The sequence below is a fragment of the Eptatretus burgeri genome, chromosome 8 (assembly GCF_056783735.1).
Source record: "Eptatretus burgeri isolate ZD-2024b chromosome 8, Ebu_testis_v1, whole genome shotgun sequence".
Lineage (NCBI taxonomy): Eukaryota > Metazoa > Chordata > Myxini > Myxiniformes > Myxinidae > Eptatretus > Eptatretus burgeri.
Genome location: NC_140968.1, coordinates 87,343,160 through 87,361,887, shown reverse-complemented (window position 1 = coordinate 87,361,887; position 18,728 = coordinate 87,343,160). Strand labels below are relative to the sequence as shown.

Genomic DNA, 18,728 nt, shown 5'->3' with positions numbered 1-18,728 from the left:
GAAAACCCAGGATATGGACGCCGTGGAATAATCACATCAAGTCTTCCATGGAGTTTCTAAAGAAGGGGTTTTGTGATCCAAGTTTTTCTGTAAGGATACAAAATTATTCCGTCACATAGTCCTTTGAATGTGACATTATTTATTGCTTTGCAAATACAAGGTTTATACTCTTACACCAAAATGGAGTTGTGTTTCCTCTCCCAAGTTCGCAAGTGCATGCGCTACAGTATCGTGCAATGTATTTCACAAACAATTGCAATGGTAAAGACATTACAAATTACGATAATAATTCATTCCATTCGTGATGTTAACCTTGAGATATACCACAGCACCTTTGGCTACTACATTCTTTACACTGTCAAAGATACAGTATATTCCAGACCCACACCAAAAAGGAGATAACTCACTTGATCTTTTCTTAGTTACTACTTCTTCTTCTTTTCCACTTGTGTGGTTGGCCAGGGGAAGTCTGGCTCAAGTCTTTCAGAAAACAGCTGGCCAGGTTTGACATGTGACTCAGGTTAAGGCAGGAATTTGGAATTTGTTAATGGTGCTGGCAATAGCTCGCCTACTCTTCCCGAAGGACACTGTAGAATCTTTAACATCCACCAACTCATGCCATCAGACGGGACACCCGGCTTAATATCTATCTGAGGGACAGCACACCCATCTTGATGAATCACCCTGCTTGTGAAACACCCTGCCATGACAGTTGACGCATCGTCCTGCAAGGTCAGGATTCAAACTCAGGCTGGACAGCTTAGAGGTGTGTTTACGTACCTGTAGGCCATCTTGTCATTCCCTTCTCTTCGTAACAATGAATTAAGATTTCAACTTTGAAATTAACTTCAATAACTGAACATAAATATAAAGTTTTAACTGCACATATCATGATGATCATCCTCAGCCAGTGTATTCTCCATCACTAAGAATAACAAATTGCATTAAATATAGTAGCTCCATGGCAATAAACATGGGAAACCTACCCCCCTTCCCCCTCCCCCCTCCCCACGATTGCACAGCAGAACCACTTTCATCCTCAGCTAATGTGATTACTACAACATAAGCTCTTTTCCACTCCACGGGCATGACAGCTACACCCAAAACATCACTTCCCATTCTGGACACACTCAATTGGATCAAATGTCCAAGTTATCCATGGACAGAAGCAGAAGCATTCTGTTCATAGAAAATGGCGGCTATCCGGTGAAGACGATCTTTGCCAGTTGTATTGAGCAGGTGGGGTAAGGGAACATTTTATCAAATATCCCCAAAACAATACAGGTCATACTTTCCTCATCACGTGATAATTTCTGACAAAGCCAACAAAATAATCAACTAGAAAGCATCTCAAAATGCAAATCCCGTCCACGTCCACTTTGTACTGGAACTAAACTTGATGAAAACGACAGTTAAAAATAAATTGCACATTTTATTAATTTGCATTCCCCATATTCTCATAATAAAGGTTCGTTGAAGATTTCATGCCAAAAGATGAATTATTCAGAAAACTGTTACGGCCTGGGCAGACACACTGGAGCTCAATGGTAACAAAATAAATAAACACGGAAGCAATTAAAAATGAGGGCCATCTCATGCTTGATGCGCGGTGGGGTTAATAAGGGCTATTTTTAGTCACTGACTTTGCCCTTTCAGATTTTGACCCAATTTTTAATTATTTTCTCCATTTTCTCAAAATAAAGATTTGTTGAAGATTTGATGACAAAAGCTGAATTATTAGTAAAAATTTATGGCCTGGACAGACACACTGGAGCTCAATGGTAAATAAATAAACACGGAAGCGATTAAAAATGAGGGACATCTCATGCTTGATGCGCTGCAGCGGGGATAATAAGGGCTATTTATAGTCACTGACTTTGCCCTTTCAGATTTTGACCCAATTTTTAATTACTTTCTCCCTATTCTCATAATAAAGATTTGTTGAAGATTTGATGACAAAAGCTGAATTATTAGTAGAAATGTTATGGCCTGGACAGACACATTGGAGCTCAATGGTAAACAAATAAACACGGAAGCGAATAATAAAAATGGGACATCTCATGCTTGACGTGCTGCGGCGGAGCTGATAAGGGCTATTTATAGTCACTGGCTTTGCCCTTTAAGATTTTGACTAAATTTTTAATTATTTTCTCCTTATTCTCATAATAAAGATTTGTTGAAAATTTGATGACAAAAGCTCAAATGGTGAAAAACAGTTATGGCTTGGACAGACGGACACACACACACACACACACACTGATTGTAAAATCCCATCTCCCAATGTGCAGGGAGCATGGTGGGGGACACTCCAGTTACAGCTTTGGTAATAAATTGCAGTTATTGCTGTGGTGCTTCCGGGAGATCACCTGATGTAAAAAAAACTCCGATGGTCGATAAACAACATTGTTCACAATTTGTTTGAGGTAACAGCAATAACTCTTCTTCTCATCGTGAAAGACACCGTGGGATCGTTAACCGCACTAGTTAAAGCGAGAAGGCTAACATCCACCCGAAGGATGGCACAGATTGATGCATCAACTTGCCTGTGTAACACCAGGGTGACGGTTTATAGCTGGCTTGAGATTGGAACCCTGACGTGATGCTCAGAGGCGAATCGCACTCCCTTGGGCACCATCTGGTCAGCGTTAAACAGCAGTGAATGGATGACATATTGTTTCTACAAAATTGGTGACATATTGTTTCTTTTTATTCAAGTATTCCTGAATATTTCAGCATCACAATAGCGTGTGATTACAACAATGAAAGAGAGGTTTGAGGGAACTTGTAAGAATTAATCAACCATGATGCTTTATGAGAACAGAAATACACGCTCATTACGGATCCTTAAATTCTGACATCTGTTGCAGAAATATTTGTATTTTCCAGCTGAAGCCTCCTCAACGGAGCCGAATCAGATTCCTCTCCAAACGTCATGCCATCTTTCACATCTCCAAACAACCATTTCCTGTTGATGTCACTTCTGTGATGATGTTTTTGTTTGAAATCACTGTAGAAGCATCAATTCTACCATCTTGGTAACTCATGTGCAAACACAATTTCGCACTCTTTTCACATTTGTCGATTTGTAAACAGCAAATCAAATCCCGATTTCCCTCGAAGAAAGGATTTTGGTGAAAATCAAAATAAATAAGTTCTTAAGCTTTCTGGATCTGCAGCAAATTGATTTCCATCTTTGCAGTAACATCATATGACAGATCACCTCCGTTACACCATGCTATTTGTGTAACTACAAATTAAACTGTCTCCTTGACTCAAATCCCTGCATAGTTCGACATGTAATAAGTATGATAAAAAGTAATTATAGGCCAGTGCTGCTGAATACATTGTTGGCAAAGAATAACCAAGACTCCCTGTGAAGAAGGCGTGGGATCTTAGGCCATTGTCACGGTCCAGTGTCATTGCACCGCCAATACCAGGCAGGCAGAACTATCCAAAGGCTTCTCATGTGATGTTTAACGTGAAAGAGCACAGGATGGGTGCAACTCCCCCCCACCCCCACCCCCCAGCAGACGTTGCAATTGCCTGCAATAGGTGTTAAATGTGCACTGAGTCTGGAATTCGAATATATATATATATATATATATATATATATATATATATATATATATATATATATATATATATATATATATATATTGTTACGGATCTGGAAACCATTTGCATTCAACATACAGGTCCCAAAAGACAGGTATCCCATTAAGTATATGTGTCGTCAGATCCCTTTCGTTTTGTCTAGTGGGAGAATTAAAAACGTGCGTTGCGACTTTTAGTTAAGGCCCAGTCACACCTTGACGTTTTAGCCAGCAATGGCAACGTATTAAAATGTATGTAAAACGCTGGCTTACGTTGAACTTTTGATGTTTTTTTTTAAAGATTCGGACGTATTCATAACGACTTGGTCTTACGCATAACGTATTAGAAACAGACACAGAACGTTTCGTTGTGTTATAGATAACTTATACCAACGAATGCTGAACCTGTTGTCAGCCTTCACAACCTATGCCCAACGATAGTCTAACTTAGGCATAGCGCGTTGCACGCATTGCCGCCGATGACATGGCGTAGGTTATGGAAAGGCTGCCGCACAACGATTCAAATCATAACCGCCGCAGAAATGGAAGTGTCAACATCGCAGTCACACCTTGGCGATCTTGCCAGCGTATGCCGACCTCTGAAAAATGTGTCTAAAACGCTGGCGCACGTCGAATACGGTATGGGTAAGTTTGGTATGCGTGAATAGAATGCAAAAGTACGCTATCATACGTCGTATTAAATGGAGTACGTCTTGTAATTTTAAACATGTTGAAAATTTTACGACGTACTTGCCGTATGACACACGCTCCGCATGCGATGGGAATAAGTTGTACGTGCGATATACGATCGTTGACACACATCGACACACGTTACTTGAAAGGTACTCATAAGTCGAAACACGTCAAGGTAATGGTTAGCGTCAGTGTTCCAGACTCCCGGTTTTTTTTTTTCTTCGGTATGACGGTGTTCAGTGTACAGTGTGGTTATGATTTAAATCGTTGAGCGGCAGCCTATTAATTATATTATATTATAACCGCACTAGAAATCGAAGTGTCAAAATCACCATCATACCGAAGGAAGGAAGAAAAAAAATAAAACCCAGGATTCTGGAATACTTACGCTAACCATTACCTTGATGTGTTTCGACTTATGAGCACCTTACAAGTAACGTGTGTCGATGTGTGTCACCGATCGCGTAACGTGAGTACAACACGTTACTCATAGGTTAGAAATAAGTTTCGGGTACACTAAACATTACCTCGACGTGTTTCGACTTATGACTAACTTACAAGTAACGTGTGTCAACGTGTGTCAATGATCGCGTGACGTGCCTACAACTTATGGCCAGCATTATGCGGAACGTGTGAGTCATACGCTGGCATATGTCTTAAAATTTCAAGCATGGAAAATTTGAAGACAACCGAAAAGTACAACGTTTAAAGCCAGCATACAACGACGTATGGCAGTGTTTTTCAGCGTGCTCTCAATGTTATCAAAACTTACCCATAACGTATTCAATGTGTACCAGCGTTTTAGACAAATTTTCCAAAAATCGGCATAAGCAGGCTAAAACGTCAAGGTGTGACTGGGCCTTTAGGTTATTAAATCTTTACATCTAACAACCAACAAGCCAGCTGCATGACCCCTCAGCCCGTCAGGATCCACCGCCAACCGGCTGCACCACCAACGTACCTTTGCAGCGTTATACTGTTACTCATCAAGTTTGCCCCCGTGTGGAAAGAGCGGTTGGGGTTTCCCGGCAGGGGCCAAGTCCCTGCCCCAGAAAAGTAGGCCGTAGCACCCTGTCCAATGAGGTGCGGACAGCGAGGAATTTTTCGCCAAGAGCCCCTCCCCATGGTGGGAGGAGATATTGTTGTGGGCCGGTGTTCGTTGGCGCGAAACGACCACGAGGTGGAGCAGTGGAGTCGTCTCCCACCGAACAGCCGGAATTTAGGTCATGACTCTCGGATACTGTAAGTCCGAGAGTTCACGGGTCCCTTAGCGGACTGTGGTCGCCAATATTTCGACGGCGTGGGGTGGAGTTAATTGACTCATTTCAATATACTGTTAAGTCTGAGGGGGGTATGCATTCAAAGGGTAATTAGGATGTTTAATTAGGTATGCCATGCTGTTCGAGTGAACCAGGATCTCGATGTAATAAGTAGCAATTCAGTGGTGATAAATTGTCTAGTAAATATCCATTTCTTCAAGGGGGAAATGATAATTGTCACGTAATTAGATAGGGAGACGGGTTAGGGTAAGTGTGTCTGCGTAAACCCTTTTAGTATTCCCTGGAGGCTTGCCGTGGCGTCACAGGACAGTGCTGCGGATGGCTCCGCCCCGTGATCACGATTGGCGGAAGGCGATGGCGGAAGGCAAATAAAACGGCTCGATTGGAAGTGACGAGGACTCAAGGATAAAAAGGTTCTGTTCGGGGAAAAGGGGTGGAAGAAGAAGATCGATAAAGAAAAACCTTGTTTTGGTGGAGGCTGTTGGGCTCGGAGCGTGCTGGATTGTTGCGCTGGTTCGTTCCTGGATTCATCGTGTCTCGTGGCCTTGCTGTGCCTCATGCCTCACCTCGGTTGGCTCTGGGGTTCTGCTGGCTCGGAGTACGGGGTCGAACGGCGGGCGGACCTGCCTCCCTCTCCTGCTCGTATCTTGGCACCAGCACTGGCTCCCTGGCGGCTGTGAGCGGTCTTGGGCCTAGACCAGGAGGTCGACACCAGACGAGCGCGACGCCAGCTCGTCCGGCGCCAATCCAGGGACTGTTGCGTCTACACCATGGGCCAGCCTGACCACCAGGACCAGCTACGTTTTGTGTGTGTGTGTGTGTGTGTGTGTGTGTGTGTGTGTGTGTGTGTGTGTGTGTGTGTGTGTGTGTGTGTGTGTGTGTGTGTGTGTGTGTGTGTGTGTGTACCTGGCACGTTAGAGGGTTTGAGATTTGTATATCCATTGGAATTGTTTGTGTTTTCCCCACGCCCGAACCCACACCACCATCCCATCGAATCGCCCTGGATCCCTCCTCTTGCCGAGTCTTATTATTTCTGGTTAGAGAAATAAACATTATTAACTCAGTGAAAAGCGACTCATCCCACCTTCCTCGTCCCGTTTGCTGGAGAGCGATTAAAACCGCCATCTTTGGGTTATAAAAAATAAACCGCCTCCATCGTTTCAGCTCATTCTACGTTGGCGGGACTGTTCAAGTCCCGTGGACGTCACATTGGTGTCAGGAGTGGGATGTTCGAACCCCTCTAAATTATATTTGGTATCGGGAGAATATACCAGGATTAAAATCTCGCCACGAATTGGAATATATAATTACTACAGAAAAGCGCACGAGCGCGGGAAAATTTTGGCGGGATTTTTCAAATTAAATTTAATTGGCGGAAAACGGGACTTCTGCACCACGGCGGATGTGCAGATGTTTGAGGAGGAAGGCCACGTGTCTGGCAGCGAGTCGGGGGAAGAAGGGAGAGACGGGGGTCGGATCGGAATCTCCCCCATTCCGAGCATGGACCTTGCTTCATCACCCGTAACGGGGCGGCACCGCCGGAAACCGGCGCGATGTCGATCCAGACAATGTTGGAACGTTTAATAGGGGACATGACAGCACAAATAGCAAATAAATTCGTGACACAGAGGGCAGAAATGACGGCACAGGGGGAAGAAATGGCAAATTAATTCGTGACACAGAGGGCAGAAATGACAGATCAATTGGGGCTAATGGGGGAACAATTGGGTGCACGGATTGATTTAATGAGGGATGAATTGGGGGAAAAGATGGAGAAAATGAAAACTGAGATGCAGGAGTGTGTGGATGTTCAATTGGGGGAAATACAAAGTAAATTCGAGGATAGATTGGAGGAAACAAAGGTAGAAATTACATTGGAGGGGGAAAATATACGGAAAAAATTGGTAGATAAAATTGATGCAACGAACATTCGGGTTGATAAAGTGGATGAAAGCCTGGAACGTCATCGTGCCTGTGTGGATTCTCGTATGCAGCTGCAATTAGAAGAGTGGGGAGAGCTGAGGAAGCAAGGGATGAATTTGGCGGAGGAGGTAAAAGGATTGGAGGCTCGTTTGGACGAACAAGATAAAATTATGAGCCAAGATGAAGTCTTGGATAAAGGCCTGGTAGAGCCGTCTTTTGTAAGTGGAGTGTCCGGGTTGGTTGAGGAGCAGCTACAAACTCGCGACGGAGCCTTGGAGGAGGTTGTGTGGGCCCAGAAGATCCTGTGGGAAGAGGTGAATCGGTCCCTTCAACGTTTGGAACAGGAGGCAAAATTGACCCATGAGACCCTCACCACAAAACATCTTTGGCCACAGTGGGCTCCGAAATTGGATACGCAGCCACAAGGGTGTTTGATCCCTGGGCTGAATTCGGACAAGGGAGAAACTGGGAAGCGGGCCACCGGGAAAGTGATCCCCCTGGTAAATTTTGACGGGTCAGGGAGCGTTGAAGCTTTTCTGACGCAATTTGAGTGCATTTCCCGACTAAACGGGTGGAATGAGCGGGGAACGTACAGGGAATTTGGTGGCAACGTTGCGGGGACCAGCCGCAGATGTGTTAAACGTGATCGCGGAGGGATGTTGACCAGCTCCCACATTTGCGAGGCGTTGAGCTGTCGGTTTGGGTTCGCAGCAAACTGTGATCTGGTGCGGGCCCAGCTCCAGCACCGCAGATTAAAGCCGGGTGAGACAGTGCAGGAGCTGGCACAGGACATTTACCAATCAGTCAGGATCACGTATCGGGACCTTACAGTGGAGGCATGGGACAGACTGGCACTAGAGAAAATTTTAGCTGCTCTTCCAGACCCTGAGGTCCGAGCGCTAGTGGAGTTACAGGACCACCCACCGTTCACCGAGCGGCTGAGTGTGCAGCCAGGCTGGCCTCGTGGAGGAGGCCGGGTCGGGTGCCAGAGAGGCCATCGGTGACAATCCGACAGGCGGAGATCCAGGATCAGGGAGGGGGACTGGAAGAAATTGGCATTACCCAAATGATTCAGAGGATGAATCCTCCTGCTGAACCGCCAGGTCTATCCGAGGTGCCCTTACATAGGTCGATTCCGGAAATCACTGTCGGGGGTCGGGGAATCTAGATCGGGCTGAGCATATAGGGCCATGCTCGGCTGGTGAGATTGTGGCAAAGTGCCCTCCTTTGGTGAAAATAGTGAATTGTGGGAAAATTGGCATGGGTTTGTAAGTTCTGCTTGGTTTTAGAGTGACAATAGGGACAGTGGGTAATTGGTAAAAAAGCGGGCACGAGTGGCTGTCCAATGGCTGGTGCGTGGATCGGGTGAGAAGTGCTGTGTGAGTTGTTTCAAGTTAAGAAGTGAAATGTATGATGCACACATTGATTTTTTATTGGACATGGTGTGGTAACAGGGAAGGTCATGGTCGGTGAAGTGTTAGAAATTCAGGTGTCACATGTAAGGCCGATGGGGTGGGGGAGTCATGTGGGTTTTGTGGGTGGGGGTGATGTGCTTGTCCACAGGGATTGCTGAGGCTCACGGTGAGCGGGAATTGCGACCCCCCTTCAAGGAGATTCACCCCTGGTGGCTAACGGTGACACTGTCTGGAGGCAACTGGGAGAGGGTCTGGTTGGGCGACCAAGGCGGGTAGGACCTTGGCGACCCAGGAAGGCCAGAGGAGCCAGTGAGACCCCTTCCAGTGTGTTGTACGGGATGAGAGCTGATGGCTACCAGGGGGGTGGGAATCAAAGGGAGCGGGGCGGAGAAACGTCCGGGTTGGACTAAAGCTTACCTGTGGGCATGGTTGCTCCTGAGATGCCCCCATCATCTTGTGGTAACCCACACCACGGCCATGACGGGATTCAGCCTGCATCATTAAAATGGGGACCATGACCTAGAAATGTGATGATGACCATGGTGTGAGTGTTGTGAAGATGTGTGAGTCCCACTCGATCCCGCACAACTTGACATGTGCAGCAAGGGCATGATGTCCGCATAATTTTGGGGTCAAGCAAATTTGAAAATTGGCTCCCCAGGTAACGCTGGGTCTATTAGCATCCACTGGGGGACGCGGTCAAGTGTAAAGATCCTGTGAATAGTGTCGTTAAGGCTTAGAGTAGGAATGTAAAGTATAAGTGTTGTGTTTTTGTGGAACCTTTTGTTTACCCTCCCCAGATCACTGGAAGAGTGTTGGAGAAGAGCGATGATCCAGAGGATGGAGTGCAACTTCGCTCAGTGCTCTCATGTGATAAAATAAAATAAAAATTAAAAAAAATGAATGATTGTTTAGGCAAGGATAAGGCCATAAGGGGGTAGTACATTAAGCAGGATAGGTAAATTAGCTGCGGCTCGCTGCCCATTGCCCCTCCTACTTTATTTCGTTAGGTTAATTAGGTGTGAGTCAGGAAGTGTTAAGGCTGGTACGGTAGCGCCTGTGATATACCTTGCAGGAGCTGCGGTACCAGAGGAGGGGGCAGTGTTACGTCTGAGGGGGGTATGCATTCAAAGGGTAATTAGGATGTTTAATTAGGTATGCCATGCTGTTCGAGTGTACCAGGATCTCGATGTAATAAGTAGCAATTCAGTGGTGATAAGTTGTCTAGTAAATGTCCATTTCTTCAAGGGGGAAATGATAATTGCCACGTAATTAGATAGGGAGACAGGTTAGGGTAAGTGTGTCTGCGTAAACCCTTTTAGTATTCCCTGGAGGCTTGCCGTGACATCACAGGACAGTGCTGCGGATGGCTCCGCCCTGTGATCACGATTGGCGGAAGGCGACGGCGGAGGGCCAATAAAACGGCTCGATTGGAAGTGACGAGGACTCGAGGATAAAAAGGTTCTGTTCAGGGAAAAGGGGTGGAAGAAGAAGATCGATAAAGAAAAACCTTGTTTTGGTGGAGGCTGTTGGGCTCGGAGCGTGCTGGATTGTTGCGCTGGTTCGTTCCTGGATTCATCGTGTCTCGTGGCCTTGCTGTGCCTCGTGCCTCACCTCGGTTGGCTCTGGGGTTCTGCTGGCTCGGAGTATGGGGTCGAACGGCAGGCCGACCTGCCTCCCTCTCCTGCTCGCATCTTGGCGCCAGCACTGGCTCCCTGGCGGCTGTGAGCGGTCTTGGGCATAGACCAGGAGGTCGACACCAGATGAGCGCGACGCCAGCTCGTCCGGCGCCAATCCAGGGACTGTTGCGCCTACACCACGGGCCAGCCTGACTACCAGGACCAGCTACGGTGTGTGTGTGTGTGTGTGTGTGTGTGTGTGTGTGTGTGTGTGTGTGTGTGTGTGTGTGTGTGTGTGTGTGTGTGTGTGTGTGTGTGTGTGTGTGTGTGTGTGTGTACCTGGCGCCTTAGAGGGTTTGAGATTTGTATATCCATTGGAATTGTTTGTGTTTTCCCCACGCCCGAACCCACACCACCATCCCGTTGAATCGCCCCGGATCCCTCCTCTTGCCGAGTCTTATTATTTCTGGTTAGAGAAATAAACATTATTAACTCAGTGAAAAGCGACTCGTGCCACCTTCCTCGTCCCGTTTGCTGTAGAGTGATTAAAACCGCCATCTTTGGGTTATAAAAAATAAACCGCCTCCATCGTTTCGGTTCATTCTACATTGGCGGGACTGTTCAAGTCCCGTGGACATCACAATACCTAAGTACCCATGTAGTCCAACTACCGGAGAAAACCACACCCTCGACGGACCTCGGGTGGAACGGACCGTTTACCGAGCCGATCCCAGTGTAAACCGAGCGGGGATTACCAAGATCCGTCGGTCCAAATAAACAATTTACGGCACCAACGGCCTTACTATTTCTCAAACCCGCACTGTGCTGGGTCAATGGAAGAAAACACGAACAACGAACTGGAACATTTAACACGGGGGTTTAGTTTACAATCGGCAATAATCGGGAAGGGAGACAAAGAAGCAGAGTTATCACGAATAAAGAAATGTAATGTTAAATGAACAAGGCACTTAACGATTCTACTTACAGATGGGGCCCACGGACACACACACACACACACACACACACACACACACACACACACACACACACACACACACACACTCCCAAAAAAACTGGACCATGTGGGTCTTTGTTCGGTCGAGCCGGGCCGGGGTACCTTCCCGCCTCGTGCGGTCACACCGACTCCAAACCACCACGGTGGGACTCGAACCCACGACCCGAAGTCCACGGCCCACAAACGAGACCAAGCCACCATGACCGCAGACGAAGCCAATCGCCACCAAGACCGCAGACGCTCCGCTGTCGCCACGATCACTCCTCTCCTCTTTTGAGGTGGGAGCGTTTTCTTTCCTCGCCACTCGCCTCCTGATTGGACTGTTCCATCACGCGATCTGCTGGCCGTCCCTCATTGGACATGCCCATGGTAGGCGGGGCAACTCCCACCTTTCTTGGGTGGAGTTGGATCTGAGGCAATGGAGGCTCCGCCCACACCTTCAGCCAAAAACACGTGGGCAATGGCGACCGGGTTGAGTTAGGGACGGTGCCATTGTTGTTGTTGTTGTTGTAGATGTAATAAACCTGACTATAAAATAACTCATTGCGCACACACGAAATTCCCATTAGACAAGAAGGGATTCTAACTATAAACACATACTTATCAAAATAACTAAGCTACGGGGACTGCTGTCTGTTTGTGTGTAAAAGGCTTCCAGATTTGCAACACAATATCTCCGAGACTCTCTGAGTAAGGAGGAGTTTTTTTCCCGGTGGTTGGGTCAGGCAGTTTTTGTTCACGGTGGCGGTGAGCAGTCTGGTTCATTCTTCACGGTGGCTGTTATGGTGAGAGGAGTTCTGTGGATGAGAGTTCGTGTGTGGTTACGAGCAGTGGTCACGAGCAGTGGTCACGAGCAGTCAGTTGGTTCACGGTGGCTGTGAGCAGTCTGGTTCGTTCTTCACGGTGGCTGTTACGAGGAGAGGAGTTCTGTGGATGAGAGTTCGTGTGTGGTTACGAGCAGTGGTCACGAGCAGTGGTCACGAGCAGTCAGTTGGTTCACGGTGGCTGTGAGCAGTCTGGTTCGTTCTTCACGGTGGCTGTTACGAGGAGAGGAGTTCTGTGGATGAGAGTTCGTGTGTGGTTACGAGCAGTGGTCAAGAGCAGTGGTCACGAGCAGTCAGTTGGTTCACGGTGGCTGTGAGCAGTCTGGTTCGTTCTTCACGGTGGCTGTTACGAGGAGCGGAGTTCTGTGGATGAGAGTTCGTGTGTGGTTACGAGCAGTGGTCAAGAGCAGTGGTCACGAGCAGTCAGTTGGTTCACGGTGGCTGTGAGCAGTCTGGTTCATTCTTCACAGTGGCTGTTATGGGTAGAGGAGTTCTGTGGCCCCGCTATTCACCACGCGAGCTCTGCCACGAGTCACGAGTCCCACACGTGCGACTGGGACCAAACCGACGACCTTTGGCAGGTGCCGCACTACAGAGCACGCTTTCCCTCTGACGACCAGGTCCCCACCAAACTCTGACCACCAGCTTGTCTCTCTTCATGGCTGCGAGGGTCAAATAAAGACTCTGGGGTTTCTTTTCTTTTTGTGTGTGTGTCTGCGTGTGGGCCCATCTTTAAGTAGAATTGTTTAAGTGTTTTTGCTTATTGTAAATATTTCCCTGCTTGCATATTTGTGTCAAGTCTTGCCTTTGTCTTTATTTTATTGTTAATAAATCTATTAGAAATGTTCCCAGTCCGTTTCTGTCCCTTCTTACATTGGTCCAGCATGGACTGGGTCTGAGTATAAGCGGGGGTTCATCCCCGGTAATCGGTCTATTATAGCCGGCACGGCTTTGGCAGTTTCCGCTCGGCTGCACCCGAACCGGAGTTGGTGGTCCGTAGTTGGAACTCTACCGCAGTCGGTAGAGTGACCTGGTTCGTGTAAGACGTGCCGAGGGCATGGTTTCCCCGATAGTCGAAATCGCGTAGTTAATTAGGTAAATTGGTTATAGACAAATAGACCCTACGCTACGCGGTTGAGATATTGGCGTCCACGGTCAGTTCAGCGACCCGCCGGCTCACGGAGTTATCCGAGTGACGGCCTACAATTCCCGGGAGTCTGGTGAGAGTAACCTCCCCCACCCAGTGGTCGTTCTCGCCACCAACCCCGGCCCACAACTATATATATATATATATATATATATATATATATATATATATATATATATATATATATATATATATATATATATATATATATATATATATATATAAACGCATCGGTTTGAAAATCTTCTTTGAAAGCTCTTTGTCGAGAGATATGAGCCAGGCAGCTGGGCCTCAGGATGAAGCTCCTGTGCCGTAACCTCCCAAGACCATTATCAACTTTCTTGAATGGGGCTCAAAGGGCACTTTTAATTTGAAAACTCGTTCCCTTCACCTGCAAATGCCTCGTTAAACGCCTTCCTAACTGTGTTTCGGGTAGACCTTGGTTTTTTCTGCTCTTGCAGCAAAACGTGGAGCTTTGGAGGGAATGCCATGGTTTTGGGTGAATACCATGGAGAAAGCTGTGACTGATTTGTGACTGTTTTAGGATGTGAAAGGTGGCACATGTTTTCTTCCCACAAAAGTGGTTAAAATTAAATGAAGTCCTGCTGTGGTGGAAAAGACATCCGCACACAAAGTCTGGAATGTTTTCACGTCTTGGTGATTTCGATTTTATTTTATATTTTGTATTTGTTTACCTGCAAATAGATAACTGTTAAATGTGCACTTCAATATGTAATGTGTACTGAGACCCTTCAGAACCCTTTAGATATTTTAAATTCACTCTGTACATCAGATCAGCACTCAGGACAGTTGATACAATTCTGTGTCAATATTACTGCTTTTTCAATATTACTGCTTTTTCATGAGCCTAAATACCTGAACTGAATTGGAAATAATGTACATAACAACCCCCACGTCTGTCACTCGTAATTGGACAGAATAACCAATCAGCTCTCACCTATTCACTCGGAGAAGCACCCCAGGTGGCTTGACTTACCTTGTGTAGCTTTTTGTCCCCGGTCAAAGACAATATTTTTTAAAAAACGTTTAACTTTCATTTTGTTTTCTTTTTGCACATATCTATTCCTCGTGACATTATCTCAACCTGATTAGATGAGGACTGTGATTCGCTGAATTACGTTGCAATGGCATCCATCTCGGCAATTTGGCTTGTGTCCGATATTTGTGAGGCTCTTCTTGCCTTGTTTCTGTTAAAAAGTGTGTGTGTGTGTGTGTGTGTGTGTGTGTGTGTGTGTGTGTGTGTGTGTGTGTGTGTGTGTGTGTGTGTGTGTGTGTGTGTGTGTGTGTGTGTGTGTGTGTGTTAGTTAGAATTGTTATATAGGAACAGCTTGTGTGTGGAAAACAAAAACAGATGTGTACCAACCACCTAAAAGGTGGGGGACCTCGAGTATCAGCTCCTTGTCCCAGTTGCTGGATGCAGCTTTTTTTTGGATAGAAGAGCATGCGAGGAGTTAATTTATTTGATAATCCTAGCCACCTGGGGATGAGGTGACTGCTAATTGGTTATTCCCTCCAACTGCAGGTGAGAGATGTGATTGGGTCTTGTCCCTGCTCTTCTGACAAGGTCTGAGATGGGGACATTAAAATGAGCTCCGTTCGACCGACCGATTATCTGTCCATGTACAGTGGCTTACAAAAGTATTCACCCCCTCAAAAAATTTCAGTCAATTGATGATCCCCATTTTGATTCCACCTGAGCTTATTTAATGATTCTTTCAAATCAAACTTAATATATGCCTGGTGTTGGCTTAATGGTTTGGGTGGTGGGCTTGGGATCCTCAGATCCTGAGTTCAAATCCCACTTGGCTGTTGAATTAATACCAGGTGGGGTTGACTCAGCCTGTCATCCTTCTGAGGTTGGCAAAATAAGTGCTGGCTTGCTGGTATCCTGTGTCGGAGTTGCGACCCATCCAGGATTGTGCCCAATAGGCCAGGAGACTGCTTTGGTAGCACCAACACTCTGCAGAGAGTATTGTCCCCATGGATGGATGTATACTTAATATATATGAGTATTCACAAACTACTCCAAAGTGATCAAGATTAAACATGCGGATCTAATGTGAATAAGTGAGACTAACAGAGAAAATCAGATGATTTTCATTTGCAGAATTACTCAAAACCCTTTACTTAATTAACCCAAAATAACTTCAAGAGCAAATTATTTGTTTGAAAGGTTACAAAATATGGGTAATTGGTTTCACCTGTATGTAATCAGAAGTTTCACAAAAATTAAAATCCCCCACTTATCTAAGGAGTTTTAAGGTGCAACTCACTTGGTCAACCAACAAAGATAAACATGAAGTCCAAGAAGCTTTCCAAATAAGTTAAACATAATGTGGTGGAGAAGCACCGTTCAGGAGAGGTTTATAAGAAGATTTCAAAGTCACTCATTATCCCTTTGCGTACCATGAAATCCATCATGAAGAAGTGGAGGACGTATCATACCACCCAGACACCACCCAGATCAGGTCACCCATCCAAACACAGCAGCCAGGCAAACAGGAAACTGGTTTGGGACACTGTAAATCCCCAAAAAGTCACTGTAAATCCAACAATGACTTTGAAAGATCTGCATGGCTCTCTGTCTGAGATGGATGTCATTGTTCCTCGATCAACAATATCCCGTTCCCTTCACAAAGCTGGCTTATATGGGCAGGTGGCAAGAAAGAAGCCAATACTGAAAAGGATTCTGAAAAGAAAAAGCTCATATGGAGTTTACAAAAAACGCAAATCAATGATTTGCATGTGGAGAAAAGTTTTGTAGTCAGACGAGACAAAAATTAAACTTTTTTGTCTAAATTCAAAGCGTTACTTCTTGTGCAAGCCTACCACTGCACATCATCCAGTCAACACTATCTTTCTGTCAAGCATGGTGGTTGCAGCATCATGTGATGGGGCTGATTTTCATCAGCCGGGACTGTCAAGCTTGTCAGGATAAAAGGAACAATGGACGGTACAAAGTACAGGAGAATGCTTGATGAAAATCTGCTTGAGTCAGCCAGGAATCTGAAACTGGGTAGGAGATTCACATTTCAGCAGGACAATGATCTGAAACACAAAGCTAAAGCCACACTGGAGTGACTGAATAATAGGAAAATAAATGTTCTTGAGTGCCACAGTCGAAGTCCTGACTTGAACCCAATTGAACATTTATGGCGAGAATTGAAGATTACAGTCAATCGATGTTCCCTATCAAACTTTGCAGAACAAGAGGAATTTTCACATGAAGAATGGTGAATTTTTTAACCATGTCACTGTGTAATGCTGGGAGAGATCTACCCAAACAGATTGATAGCAGTCATTGTTGTAAAAAGTTCTTCCACCAAGTACTCACCTAAGGGGTTGAATACTTTTACAACCAGTGGATTTGGATTTGTACATGTTTTTTTTTTGCAGGTATTCCTGACTTGTAACCTCCTTCAAATATAACAGTGTTTAGTTTGATCTCTGCAGTTATGAATAAAAAAGTTCATTTGGAAAAATCTTTTCTACATTATTCATAATTCATCTAAATGAGGCATTATTGGTAGGGGTTGAATACTTTTGGAGGCCACTGAACTTTTGTGTGCTTGAAATTTCAAAAACTGTTCAACATTTAGCTTGCATATTGCAGATATCTATTGCTCATGCCATTATCTCAACTTGATTAGATCACGGCTGTGATTGGCTAAATTTTGTTGCCACGGCAACCATCTCGGTAACTTGGCTTGTTTACGCGATATTTCAAAAAAGTATCAGCTCCTTATTATTTATATGTTAACTGCTATTGGCATTGCATGCAGTACATGATTGGTGGTGTGCATTTCTGTCCACTCTGTCACTGATGACTCTTCAACGCATGGTGAAACGGGTCCAGCGGCTGAGGGGGGCATGTAGCATTTGGACTCACATGAATGTATTACTTGTGATTTTCTGCAACTGCAGAGAAACTTGGGTAAAGTTTGAAACAGCAAAGGGCTTACATTTTGTAGGTCTACTTGGTTGCTTTATGCAGCTTTCTTCTTTTTAGAAAAACATGGGAGGGGTATCATGACAAAATGGGTGTAGTTAATGGTGTAATATTGTTACGAAACTGGCAGACATGAGCACTCAACATTCAGGTCCTTCTAGAACAGTGATATCGGTAAGTGTGTGTTTATAGTTAGGGCCCCCTACCTGTGTCTAATGGGAATTACATGTGTGTGCTGGGAGTTTCGTTGACAACAAATCTCCTTCACTTCACTTCACACACCGACGCCATTGCCCACGTGCGTTCAGCCATGTACGTGGGTGGAGATTTCCATCGCCTCAGACCGGGACTCCGCCCAGGAAGGCAGGGGCGTGCCCCTTGTCCAATCACGCCACAGAGAGCGACTTTCCCACGGCACCCTGGCCAATGGGGTTGAGATTGCCACAGAGAGCGACTTTCCCATGACACTCCGTCCAATGAGGGTGGAGATCGCCTCAGATGGCGATTCTCTCACCCTGGAGGAAAAAGGAATATAAAGGAACGCTAGGCCTGGAGTGTTGGTCGTGGTCATCGTCATCATGGTGGTCGTCATCATCGTCTTGGGGGTCGCAGATCTTGGTGCTGGCTGGTTCGTCTGGTCCTGGGTCATCGTTGTCTCTGATCCTTCTCCTTGGTCTTGGTCGATTGTTGCATGGCCAGTTGGAGAGCGTGGTACCTGGTGCTTGGAGCGGCATCGTGTTGCGGGTTCGAGTCCCGCCGAGCTGGATCGTCGAAGACCACATGAAGTGGACAGGTCCAAGCACAGGCTCTGGTCTCTAGCTCACCTGTCCTCGAGCTGGAGGCCTTCAATAAAGACCATTGGGGTCCATTTCTGTGTGTGTCTGTGTATGGGCCCGCCTTTAAGTAGCAACTGTATAAGTGCTTGTGTGTAAATTTGCATTTCTTATAGTCGTGATAGCTCTGCTCCTTGTGTGTTCCCTTCCCCCTATTGTAAATAAATACCCCTATTGTTGAATGCACCAGCTCGTTTCTGTGCTTCTTCCATTGGTTTGCCACGCTGCGAACAGGAATTAGGAGGCTTCATTCTTGCCGTAATTGTGCAATCGGCCCGGCAGGAATCTGGTACTCTCCGCTCGGAGTACGGCTCGGATCCGGCTCGGTAACGGGCCGGATCGCGCAGATCTTGCCGAGGGTGAATTTCCCCGATAGTTTGGACGACGTGGGTATTTAGGTAAATTGAAATTGGCAA

The 18,728-nt window shown here is 46.0% G+C and overlaps 1 protein-coding gene across 4 annotated transcripts in view; it reads left to right on the top strand.

Annotated features, from left to right (window-relative positions):
• The window catches only part of LOC147022221 (protein sidekick-2-like), a 676,300-nt gene that overhangs the window by 398,248 nt on the left and 259,324 nt on the right, over positions 1-18,728 (top strand). The window contains exon 1 of one of the 4 annotated variants that reach the window (XM_085892917.1): positions 2,863-3,035. The exons of the other annotated variants lie outside the window; for them this stretch is intronic. Coding sequence (XP_085749043.1) covers positions 2,986-3,035 — 50 coding nt within the window. The 5' untranslated portion in view covers positions 2,863-2,985. Of the gene's footprint in view, positions 1-2,862; positions 3,036-18,728 lie in introns of those variants that run through there. 4 annotated transcript variants of the gene reach the window in all.